The 12,163-nt window shown below is 43.2% G+C and overlaps 2 protein-coding genes across 4 annotated transcripts in view; both read left to right on the top strand.

Annotated features, from left to right (window-relative positions):
- Nucleotides 1–668: 668 nt before the first annotated feature.
- LOC112258757 (nucleolar protein 12) lies at nt 669–3,031 on the top strand. Its single transcript, XM_024433311.2, has 6 exons — nt 669–878; nt 1,207–1,312; nt 1,466–1,514; nt 1,683–1,837; nt 1,926–2,017; nt 2,426–3,031. The coding sequence occupies exons 1-6, from the start codon at nt 766–768 to the stop codon at nt 2,637–2,639; spliced, it is 729 nt and encodes a 242-aa protein (XP_024289079.1). The 5' UTR covers nt 669–765; the 3' UTR covers nt 2,640–3,031.
- Nucleotides 3,032–4,272: 1,241 nt separating this feature from the next.
- Nucleotides 4,273–12,163, top strand: part of LOC112258743 (myosin phosphatase Rho-interacting protein) — a 31,076-nt gene continuing 23,185 nt past the window's right edge. The window contains exons 1-6 of one of the 3 annotated variants that reach the window (XM_024433287.2): nt 4,273–4,570; nt 5,899–6,041; nt 6,381–6,565; nt 8,391–10,710; nt 10,851–10,986; nt 11,399–11,476. In XM_024433287.2, the coding sequence (XP_024289055.1) occupies nt 4,304–4,570; nt 5,899–6,041; nt 6,381–6,565; nt 8,391–10,710; nt 10,851–10,986; nt 11,399–11,476 (3,129 nt within the window). In that variant the 5' untranslated portion in view covers nt 4,273–4,303. Of the gene's footprint in view, nt 4,571–5,898; nt 6,042–6,085; nt 6,229–6,380; nt 6,566–8,390; nt 10,711–10,850; nt 10,987–11,398; nt 11,477–12,163 lie in introns of those variants that run through there. The other 2 variants (XM_024433288.2, XM_024433289.2) reach the window with 2 other exon arrangements.

Raw genomic sequence — 12,163 nt, forward strand, 5'->3', positions numbered from 1 at the left:
AAGGTGGGGGAAGAAGACCACCCACACTTTACTGGTCTCTATTCCTGCTTAGCTAGTTGCTGGTTCTTTCTCTCTGCCCCTCGGCTCCCTCTTCCTCAGTCCCTGGCCTTATTCTTGAGCTCATGATGTATGTGCCCTCCTTTTCTGTTTCCATCTCCCCTTGCTGAAATATTTTCTTTGACTTGGGCTGAATAGTGGTGTCTTACAGCCACTCCCCACAGTAGAAATAACTTGTGTCTCCAGACTCGCTCTCTGTAGGAATGTCACAGCAGACTGTGGCTCCCAGTATTTGACTACCCGGTTTCATGTTCAGAGTGGAATGTGGTCTCTGTTTGAAACTTGCACAGCTACATTGGTCACACTGCTCTGGTGTAGGCAGTGTCCACCAAACAGATTATTCCACCCTGGTAGGCTTTGGTTTCAACAGTGCTACATTTTTGATAGCAGCCAATTGCTTTTTGTATTTTCAACACATTGTCCATAAATATCGTTGCAATATTAAAGTTGTACACTTATTAATGTTTAATGTATGCACGGCAATGTTATTTTACTTGTATCAGAATTCTGAATAACTAACATTTCATTTTCGATGCACTTTTTTCAATTACTCTTCTAGAACTGGGCATTGGAGAGAATGGTCACAATTTCAAAGAACCAAAGTGCTTGGGAGGTTGTCCCAGTCGGACCACATTGTATGATGCACATACAAAGCAGGATATTCTGAAGCAAAAAGCCAGCTGAAAAACAAGCTCACGTGTTCTCAAAATGAAAAACTTGAAGAACTGGAACAAAAAGGAAAAAGGGAAGCATGATAAATTTAAACCTGGATCTAAGAAAAGAGAAAAATGTGTGGTCATGTTCAACGACAACGAGCGACAGTGAGTTTGGCATATTATAAACAGCACAGGAGTCCCAACGCATAGCAAGCTAACGTTAGCTAACTATAGAGCATCTCTGGCTAAACTAGCTAGATTGCTAGGTAGGTCTCATTTACATGGTCAGCTTGTATGATATGCCTTCATCGTTGATAGAGAATCATAAACCACATCATCCTGCCTCTCTGTCTTTGAGAAATGTGTTTAGTGCACCTCTAATTGGTTTGCCAAGTTCCCATTAATCCTGTCAGTATTGGTGAATGCAAGAAAGTGACGACAAGTGACTTGTCATGAATGTACTCATCTGTTTGACTTATCGTATCTCCTGCAGGGATTACCTGACAGGATTCCACAAGAGAAAGGTGGAGAGGAGGAAAGCAGCAGTGGTGGAAATCCAGAACAAGATAAAGGAGGAGCAGAAGAGAGTCAAAGAAGAGGTAAACACCGGATAAGAGAAGGAACAAAATGTAATTTAAGTGTTAAGTAGACATGGTGTGTAAAACGTGTCACTTTAGTAGCGTTTTTGATGAAGGGAATACTAACAATGTGGACAGAAGGGGGCACGAATCATATTTACTCTTTAATTCCAGAGACACAAGGAGTATTTGAAGTTGCTGCAGGAAAGAAAAGAGGCTCTCGGTGAGTTTGAGCGAAATAATCAAACATGTCAGCCAACCTTGACAGAATATTGTTGGATGCCTTCACTTGCCCTTATCTGCGATTTCAGGTTTAACCAGAAGTAAACATGTAGTGTGAATCCATTTCATCTGCTTACTTACTCTTATTGTTATGGTTAATTCTCCACAGATGAGGATGATGATGAAGAAGATGAATTGGAGGATGTGATAACGGGCACAACCGAGTCTGTACAGTATGATCACCCCAACCATACTGTTACCGTAACAACCATCAGTGACCTTGACCTCACAGGGGCCAGCCTCTTTGCACCAGCAACCAATCAGGTAAAGCGTTTGTTTCAGATTTCCACGTCCCTTGTGTTTTGAAATAGTTTCTCTGAAAGATATTCAAACTGTACATTTTCTTTTGAAGGTTACTGAGGATGGTGAGGAGGAGGTGGTGGAGGAGCAGGAGAAAATGGGCGCTATGCCAAAGAAATCTGGGAATCCCATCCTCAATAAAAAGTATGTTGTGTTTATCTTCACTCACATTTAATGAAAAACACTTGTACTCTTTCCTTGTCAATAATATTTAAAATATTTGAGTGCACAATTTGTGGCTTCATATCCTAAAAAATGAAAATGTCATTTGACGTGTCTATCAATAACATTTATGTGTTATTGATAATGGTCATAATCACTGGAGGATTTTAAAAAGCGGGTAATAATTTATGCAAATTGCATTATTCCTCAACAACTGTGCTATATGCCCTGCTAATGAATAGTAATGAGCCCCCAATTCCTGTTCTATTCTCATTCTGTATTCAGTTCTGACAGCTAATTTAGTCTAATATGATGCCTATATAACAATATGAGCACTGTGGTGGCAAGTTATTCTCACACGTTATTATCCCCCCTCCTCCCTCTCTGCAGAATCTGCTCACTGAACGCCTCGCTCCACGCTCACCAGACACAGCGGAAGGGAAGCAGGAAAGGGAAGCAGGAAGGCAAAGGACGAGGCCGGCCAACAGACAAGAAGCCAGGTGCCACAGACAAGAAGGGCAGAATTGAGAAGAACAGAGTTGGGAGGACCAGCAAGAAGCAAAGACGCAGGCTGACTGGGAAGAGGGTACATCACAAGGACTGAGAGTTGTGAAAAAATATGAGATTTATGAAAAAATAGATTTGCAGTGTAAGGATCTGTCTGGCCTCTTTGTTTGATCAGGATCTTAAGCAGCCATGATATACATTTAGATTTTGTATGGTACCAGTTTGGAAAGTCTACGGAGCAAACAAAATCACAAATACACAAACTGCACATATTCATTCTCATTGAAAGCCAATGTCTGCTCGATCCAGAGAGGCCGTTTCATACACTGCCTTGTTTTAACCAATTGGATACGACGACTTGTCTGTTTCCTTTGTTAGGCTCTCTCCCTTTCTACATGTTTGTTTATATGCTAACTGCTTTGGTAATGTTGTATTTCATACAATGTGTATATGCTCAAAGTTTGATTAAAAGAAAAGAATATATACGAATCACTTGCTTTAATATTTTTGTAGCGTTTATATCCTTGTATAAACCTATAGTTTGTGAATCCCTCTAGTTCTATAGCCTATTGTTTGATAGGAAACCTGACTCCTCAGTCAACATCCTTTTCAGAGCATCAGAGAATAGATCTTTACGTGTGTATTTCTAGACATAGTACCCCTATGCCCTCATTTGTTTGATTGATTTCAAGAAATGCTGTTTAATCAAGGATTTTAATGTATGCTATTCTCATGCCTTAGCAGTGTTTATTTACACTAACCTGAGCTAACGCGGGCCATCTGTCACAAGCAGTTCATTTTGCTTTCTAAAGCTCATGATATCTAATACAACCTTCAATAGAGTAACTCATGCAACTGACTCCATATTGGTTCTAGATCTGGCAGACTGATAGGTTCTCTGTAAAGTTAAGCAGAGCCAACATGGCAGTCAGAAGTGCATCAGTTTCATCCATTGTCGGAACAGCCAATCAGATCCATGTAAGAGTAAGAGCCTCAGGGGGGTTGTGAGCAGAGGAAGAGGCATGTGCCAGGGGTCTGATGGACAGTATAGTATCTTTCTCTAAATGGCATATTCTCAGTTTAACTGACGGCTGAGGACTCTTCTGTCAGGTATCGTTTAAAACCTCTTCCTCTCAAATTCAGAAGAGAATAATTCAATGAAAAATAATATACATTAAGAAATCTAGCAATTAATTATTCAAGACTGACTTGTATTTAGATTTTCATTGCTGAAATGTTTTTAAATTGGGATGTTACCAAGTGCTCTCAGTGACGTTTAGTAATGATATTAATGATATGCTGGAAAGACTTCTATTATCTTCCTCTCTGTATTGTGTTTCACTATATCCTCTTGTGTAATTACTTTTCACTTAGCTTTCCTGTTCCGTTTTATCACACTAACCATGAAATAATGGCCCTTGTGGATCAAATATGCTACAGCATTGCTTCCAGCTCGACTACAGCTACGCTGCAATAATATCCCATCAATGTCTTACACTGTGTACATTTCATATAAATGTTGAAAGGGTTTTAGCTGTTTTTTTCTCCTCATGGGCTACTGTATATTCTTTTGAAATCTACAATTTTTCCTGAAGTACTACTGTTACTACTGTTTTACTGCAACCACCTTTTCTACTTTGTGGTGTTTTAGGCTCATTATTAAATACTGTGTTTGGTTTTATCTGCCTTTACAGCCTGTGTTGTTCCTCAGTGTTCTCCGAGGGGTGCGATGAGTGAGCGCCTGCCACCTCTTGCCGCGCCATGCCCCTCTCCGGCGATGACCTTATCTGTCCCAAGTTTCAGCCCAACATCTTCGACTCCTCCCGCTGCCACGACTGCCTGCGCCAGAAGCACCTACACTCGGGCACGAGTACAGGCACGGGTACAGCCGAAACACCACAGCAGAGCCTCACAGTGGAGAAGGAGCCAGGGCAAGCCACTGTACCTCCACCAACACCACTACCAGCACCACAGGCAGTGGAGAGGGATACCAGTGCCAAGACAGAGGGAGAGGGGACTAGAAGAGTGGTGAGTGATTATCTGGACCTATACAGACAGGTGGAAGGTAAGATATGAGGTCAGGGAAAGGGTCAGATATAGATTGAGGTCAGACAGTCAAGGATCAATACACGAGAGGAAGTAAGGGAAATGGCTGAGTGGTAATGTTGACTTTGAGTCTACTTAAACTTTGGCTAGCAGACTTTTTCGTTCCGGAAGGGGAAGCTACTCCATTTAACCAGTAACACCCAGTGCTGAATTCACTACAAAGTGCTCAGTAACAGACGTTGGTGAGGCATGACCCTGTGTTGAGTGTAGTGAATAAGGAGGAACGTATGAGGGAAAAAAGATACGAAGAGGGCGGTGAAGAGAATGCTCCCATTACAAATGAATGACGGGAGATCATTTACTGCCCTTTTGGGAATCACTGGTAACATTATACATGAAGGCAGGTTACAGAAAGCACCGGTCGGCCCACATCAACACATAGTATGTCATTGCAAAGGCACATTCATTTATGAGGCCACGACTGTTAATTGGTAGCATAGCACACTCCTTGTTTTGCCTTTGATCGCCACAAATTAGGCAAATATACATTTTGTGGAAGTCAGATCTTATCTCATTGCTTTTCATTGCTGTGTTACATTGCAATACCTTTTGTATACCTACCTTGTACTATAATATTATAAAGTTGTTGTTGATATTGCCATTAATTCAAGTCAAACTGAAGATGAGAATATGTATTTTAAGACAACCCAGAAGGGTTGTATATGTCAAGAAAAAAACTTCTATGAAATAATAATGAGGAGAACTACAATCTAGGTAAAGTTACAACAGTGTAACTCTAATCGAGAGACAGACAGAACTTGTGAGTATGAGAGGGAGGTCTTGAGGAACAGAAGAGTGAGACAGAGGGGAGACACTATTCATGAACTTCCCCATATGGAAATTAATTTATAAAGAGAGACTTGGAGGTGTTGCGTTCAGGTTTGACTGTGTTAAACCTGTGTTCATTGTTAAGATGTATCTGTAAATGAATGAGGCATTGTAGGCCTAGTGAGTTAAATTGTGCTAGTTCCAACAAAACGTTTAGTTTATATGGCTGCTCACTGTCTTATCTTGTCAGTGTTTGCTTTTCTCTCATAGTACAAATAGTATTTGTCAGTGTCTGCTATTTGTTTTTTGTGAAAATGGACATTGAATTTCATTTAACCAGAATTACTGACAATTGCAGGAAGTGCTAGTTAACATGGTATTACACTTCAATACATTAAGTCACCTGTAGCTCTATTGGCTGATGTTCTGTTTTTGTTTGCCGTATGTTGTGAGTGGTATGTGTGTTCTCATTGACCTATCAGGAGGACTCTGATGGCCTGTCAGTGGTGAGTAGCTACTGTGATGTCAGCGGAGATCAGCTGGGTTACGAGGAAAGCTCCTTATGCATCCTGAGCCCTGACTGTGACCTCTACATCTGTGACGGAGACGACGACAGCACTGACAGGTTCTCTTCAGAATCTATTGGCTCTAGTGTGTGTCTGAGATAGAAGCTCCACTAAGGAGAAGTGTTTAGTACAAAATAATGTTTGTTCACTCTATGCACTTGTGTTGAGATATCTTTGGAGACTTGGCATTTCATTGGGCTTTATATTTAGGTATTTTGCAGGGGGGAAATGTCATTTACGAACTAGGTACGAAGAACGTCAAACAAGAAGCTCATTGAGCATGCTTTGTAAACCAAGTAGTCAATGAGCCTTATATTGCGATTCTAGAGGGACAATATATATACTTTCTCACTCCCTCATTCTTTCCAACAACATTATATCACCATCTCCTCTTTCAGCTGTCGGGACCAGAGTGTCTACGCTGATCTCAGTGGCTCCATCAGTGCAGAGGACGACTACCTGCTTCTCCGGCACCGCTCAACCCACCTCACCATGACCCGCCTGGACCCACCACCCCACCGAACCAACCCCAAAGCCTGGATGGAGGAGGACAACAGCAGGGGCAGGATTGGCAGACACTCAGGTGAGGACTGCACTTAACCACATGTACAGTTGAAGTCGGACGTTTACATGCACTTAGGTTGGAATCATTAAAACTAGTTTTTCAACCACAAATTTCTTGTTATCAAACTATAGTTTTGGCAAGTCGGTTAGGACATCTACTTTGTGCATGACACAAGTAATTTTTCCAACAATTGTTTACAGACAGATTATTTCACTTATAATTCACTGTATCACAATTCCAGTGGGTCAGAAGTTTACATACACTAAGTAGACTGTGCCTTTAAACAGCTTGGAAAATTCCGCAAAATTATGTCATGGCTTTAGAAGCTTCTGATAGGCTAATTGACATCATTTGAGTCAATTGGAGGTGTACCTGTGGATGTATTTCAAGGCCTACCTTCAAACTCAGTGCCTCTTTGCTTGACATCATGGGAAAATCAAAAGAAATCAGCCAAGTCCTCAGAAAAAATATTGTAGACCTCCACAAGTCTGGTTCATTCTTGAGAACAATTTCCAAACACCTGAAGGTACCACGTTCATCTGTACAAACAATAGTACGCAAGTATAAACACCATGGGACAACGCAGCCGTCATACCGCTCAGGAAGGAGGCGCGTTCTGTCTCCTAAAGATGAACGAACAACAGCAAAGGACCTTGTGAAGATGCTGGAGGAAACAGGTACAAAGGTATCTATATCCACAGTAAAACGAGTCCTATATCGACATAACCTGAAAGGCTGCTCAGCAAGGCCACTGCTCCAAAACCGCCATAAAAAAGCCAGACTATGGTTTGCAACTGCACATGGGGACAAAGATCTTACTTTTTGGAGAAATGTCCTCTAGTCTGATGAAACAAAAATAGAATTGTTTGGCCATAATGACCATCGTTATGTTTGGAGGAAAAAGGGGGAGGCTTGCAAGCCGAAGAACACCATCCCAACTGTGAAGCACAGGGGTGGCAGCATCATGATGTGTGGGTGCTTTGCTGCAGGAGGGACTGGTGCACTTCACAAAATAGGTGGCATCATGAGGATGGAAATTTATGTGGATATATTGAAGCAACATCTCAAGACATCAGTAAGGAAATCTTGGTTACAATGGGTCTTCCAAATGGACAATGACACCAAGCATATTTCCAAAGTTGTGGCAAAATGGCAACAAAAAAGGACAACAATGTCAAGGTATTGGAGTGGCCATCACAAAGCCCTGACCTCAATCCTATAGAAAATGTGTGGGCAGAACTGAAAAAGTGTGTCCGAGCAAGGAGGCCTACAAACCTGACACAGTCACACCACCTCTGTCAGGAGGAATGGTCCAAAATTCACCCAACTTATTGTGGGAAGCTTGTGGAAGGCTACCCGAAATGTTTGACACAAGCTAAACAATTTAAAGGCAATGCTACCAAATACTAATTGAGTGTATGTAAACTTCTGACCCACTGGGAATGTGATGAAAGAAAATAAAAGCTTAAATTAATCATTCACTTAACTATTATTCTGACATTTCACATTCTTAAAATAAAGTGGTGATCCTAACTGACCTTAAACAGGGAATTGTTACTAGGATTAAATGTCAGGAATTGTGAAAAACTGAGTTTAAATATATTTGGTTAAGGTGTATGTAAACTTCCAACTTCAACTGTATCCTATTACATTCATAGGTGTTATTTACATGATGATGTTGTCAGGTACCTGTGTTCAATATCATGAGTTGAGGTGGGACTTATTGATAGTAGTGTGGAAGTATCTTGTAGAACTGTGTTGTGGACATTCTTACAACTCCTTGGAATGTATCACTAATAACAGCGTTTAGTATACCATGTGATGGAGTGTTTTTCTTTTTTAGGGTTAAAAGAAGAAAGGAATCGTGAAAGTGGCTACTTCTCTCTGGGGAGGGCAAAAGGTGCCCGTTCTCTCAGGGATCAGAGCCCCCCTCCCGTTTACCGCCATTCAGAGAGGGGACACCCCCTCTACAGCAACCGGAGCCCTGAGCCCAAAGCTACCATCCCCTTCAGGAACCCTAACCTGGGGCTGGCCTCAGAGAGGTTAAACCCAGAGATACTAAACCCAGACCTGCCTCTGGAAATCCCTGAACCTCCTGACGCATTTGATCTCACCATCGAGGTTGAGGCTCAGGTGGGCCCTCGCTCCCCAAGCCCCACCCCTTTTAAGATAGCAGAATCCCTGGCCTCCACTAACCGGAGGGGTTTCAACAGCTCATACAGTAGAAGAAACTCCCCTTCCTATCAGGAGTCTGGGAAGTTAAATGCATCGAGACAAAGCTCCTCTCTGTCCCGCTCCTCTTCACCCTTACGAAACACCTCCCCATTCAAACAAAGTGAATGTGCCACCTCCCTCAACAGACGGGGCTTAGACTCTGAGGGCTGGTCTCAGGGGTGGGACCAGACTTCTAGAGGTCCCCCCCAGAACTCTTTTGGACGAGGTGTTGATATTAGAGGCTTGAATAAAAATGTAATATCGATGGCTAGTTCAGTTGGTTCCATATCACAGGTCAACTCTGTTTCAGATTTTAAAAGTGCATTGCGCAAGAATGGGGCAGACAGCTCCTTAAATGGTCGTGGACGTGACACACGAAGCTCCGCCCCTTCAAGGGGGGGTTACGAAAGCCCCAGACAATCCCTGGTCCGCAAATCTGAAACAAGTAACTCCTTAAATGGCCGTGACAGCAGAAGCTCATCTCCCTCAAAAAGGGCTTATGACACCTCCAACCAAACCCTGCTTCGCAAATCTGATGAGAACAGCTTGATAAATGGTCATGGTTGTGAAAGTCGCAATTCTTCTCCTTTGATGAGTTACGATGCCACCAGCCAGTCCCTCCTTCGCAAATCTGAAACGAACAGTTCTCTCAATGGTCATAGTCGACACGGCGGCCGGTGTGGCTCTCCCATTAGGGAGGGTTATGATGCCGAAAGACAATCTCTGAGGAAATCAGCTTCTAGGAATGACTTAAATGTTTATGCCTATGAAAGTGGTAGCTCTTCACCTTCTAGACGTGGCTTTGACACTCCTTGTCAATTCCTGCTATGCAAAAGTGAGACGCGTGGCTATGGAAATGGTCGAGGTCGTGACAGTGGAAGCTCCTCTCCCTCTAGGAAAGGCTATGATGCCCCTAGCCAGTCATCTCTGCGCAAAAGTGAATCCAACAGCTACCTGAATAGTCAAGGTCGAGACAGTCGAAGCTCCTCCCCTTTGAGAAAGGGATATGATCCCCCTGGCCAATCACTGCTTCGTAAATCTGAGACGAACAGTTCTGTCAGAAGTCAAAGTCGTGAACGTCCTACCCCCTCTCCCTCTAGGAGAGGCTATGATACCCCGAGCCAGTCATCACTGTGCAAAAGTGAATCCAAAAACTTTCTGAATAGTCAAAGTCGAGACAGTCGAAGCTCCTCCCCTTTGAGAAAGGGATATGATGCCCCTGGCCAATCACTGCTTTGTAAATCAGAGACGAACAGCTCTGTCAGATGTCAAAGTCGTGGTAGTCGTAGCCCCTCCCCTTCAAGTAGGGGCCATGACACCCCCGGCCAATCACTACTACACAAATCTGAGAAGAGTGGGGCCCTCAGCGGTCGGAGCCGTGACAGTCACAACTCCTCACCATCCAGAAGAGGCAATGACCCACCAGGTCAGTCACTCCTCAGGAAAACCACCAGTGGTGGTGACTCCAGCCTCTCTTACCAGAGAAAAGACAGTTACGGTGATGCTTGGCCTGACTCTAACCCCTCCCCTGGCACCTGGCGAGGCTCCACCCACTTCCTACATAGCACCTCCCCATCCAGAGAGGGCAGAGAGAACAAAACATCTGCCCCCTCTCAGAGGGCCTCTGATGTCACCTGGGAAACCACTAGGAGTAGCAGTAGTAGGCAGGGTCTGGAGACTCGTAGCTCCTCCCCAAACACAAAAGGATTGACCAACCGCAACCTAAGTCCCTCCCCTCAGATGCAAAGGCACACCTCGTCCCAGAGTTCCATGGAGTCCTCGGAGTCTGGCCAGTTGTCGGGGGAGTCAACGGAGAGGAGTAGGGAGGAGTACGCCATGATGGCCGATCTACCAAAGGTCAAGCCTGTCCTCCAAAGGGAGCAGCATGGTCATGTTGGACAGACTCCAAACCGACCCTCAGGGAGACAGGAGCTCTTCAAACCAGCAAGGTTAGGGTTTTCCATTGTTGTCCGCAAGGTAATGCTGTGGTTTCTCCCTCTGTATTTCACCTGTGACATCAGCATTGTGTCACTGACAGTTTTTTAAGTATTCATATGTTGTATCTAATGTCACGTGTCTGATGTTTTAGCCACTCCCTCTCCAAGCATCCCTCCAGAGAGTGGCTAGATGACTCAGGGGACCTAGAGAGAAACCACATAGAATGGCAAAATGGCAGCAGAGGTAGACTGTCTCGAGTACACTCGTCCACCTCTTTGCACATGCAGGTGAGTTGTTCTGCCAATTTAGTGCCTTTTGAGAAGTGTACTGTAACTCGGTCAAAATAAACATTTTATTTCACCTAATTTTAACATTCTGTTATAAACAGCACATGTTCAACTTCATAAAAAAGTATTTCTCCCAAGAGGCTAAGTGCCAAATAAAGTAACCGGGTTGACGATTTCATCTTTCATCTTAAATCAGCCATAAATCCACTTGTGAGGGGGGGAATGGAAGCTTGTTGTGTGCAACACGGAGTGATAATTGAATGCAAACTTCACAAAAAATGACATTGTTAAAAATGTGTAGCCTGTCTCTCTATGGGTTACAGGGTTGATGTGTTATGCTTGACCTGCTCAGTTTTACACCACAAAACACCAGAAACATTTACACTAATAATTACAATCTCATCCTTTACAGAGGCCCAGCAGCCCCACTATAGAGGAGGAGGCCAGTCCGTGGAGGGCACAACATAGCTCTTCCTTGGAACAAATGCAGGTACAGGTCTACTTGTGTGTGCTTTTTGTAGCCTATATCAAATTGTATATTTTCTTTATGGAGGTTGTCTAATTTAATGCAGAAGGTGTCCCATGTACACAGGTCATCAGTCTATGTTTCCTTCAGTTTACATAAACTAAACTTCCTCTACTAAGGGGCATGGCATGTATATACCTTTTCTCATTTGGGTAAAATTCTGTCCTTCATCCTCTCTCCTCCGTGATCCGGAAACCGTTGTGGTTGAGGAGATGTCAATTTGTTAGTAGGCGAACGGAAGAGTGTCCTTCCCACCTCGATAGCCACCTTCCATTGAGGATAGTCATGTGTATCCTGCCAGAGTCCTTCGCAGAGGAGTTTTGAAATCTGCCGCACCCCCTTTGAACCAGCTTTCGTTTTGTCTGAGGAGAAAAGCATGCACATGTTCAAAAACAATATATAATTTTATCTATACATTCTACACTGCCTCTCATCGATTACCTTTTTCAAACGGAGGTGTGAGAGGATGCAGAAGTTGAGCAAATCCAATTGAGAAAAGGCCAGAGTAAACATTCACCTGCCCACATCCAAACTTCCTTCTCCGATCCTATTATAAAATGGCTTTTGTGTCTTTAATATTTATTGCCCTGTTGCTGCTTTGAATAATGGTCAACATCTAGTATTTATTTACTCACATGCTTATTAGTGTAC

Source organism: Oncorhynchus tshawytscha, linkage group LG09 (assembly GCF_018296145.1).
Source record: "Oncorhynchus tshawytscha isolate Ot180627B linkage group LG09, Otsh_v2.0, whole genome shotgun sequence".
Taxonomy (NCBI): Eukaryota; Metazoa; Chordata; class Actinopteri; order Salmoniformes; family Salmonidae; genus Oncorhynchus; species Oncorhynchus tshawytscha.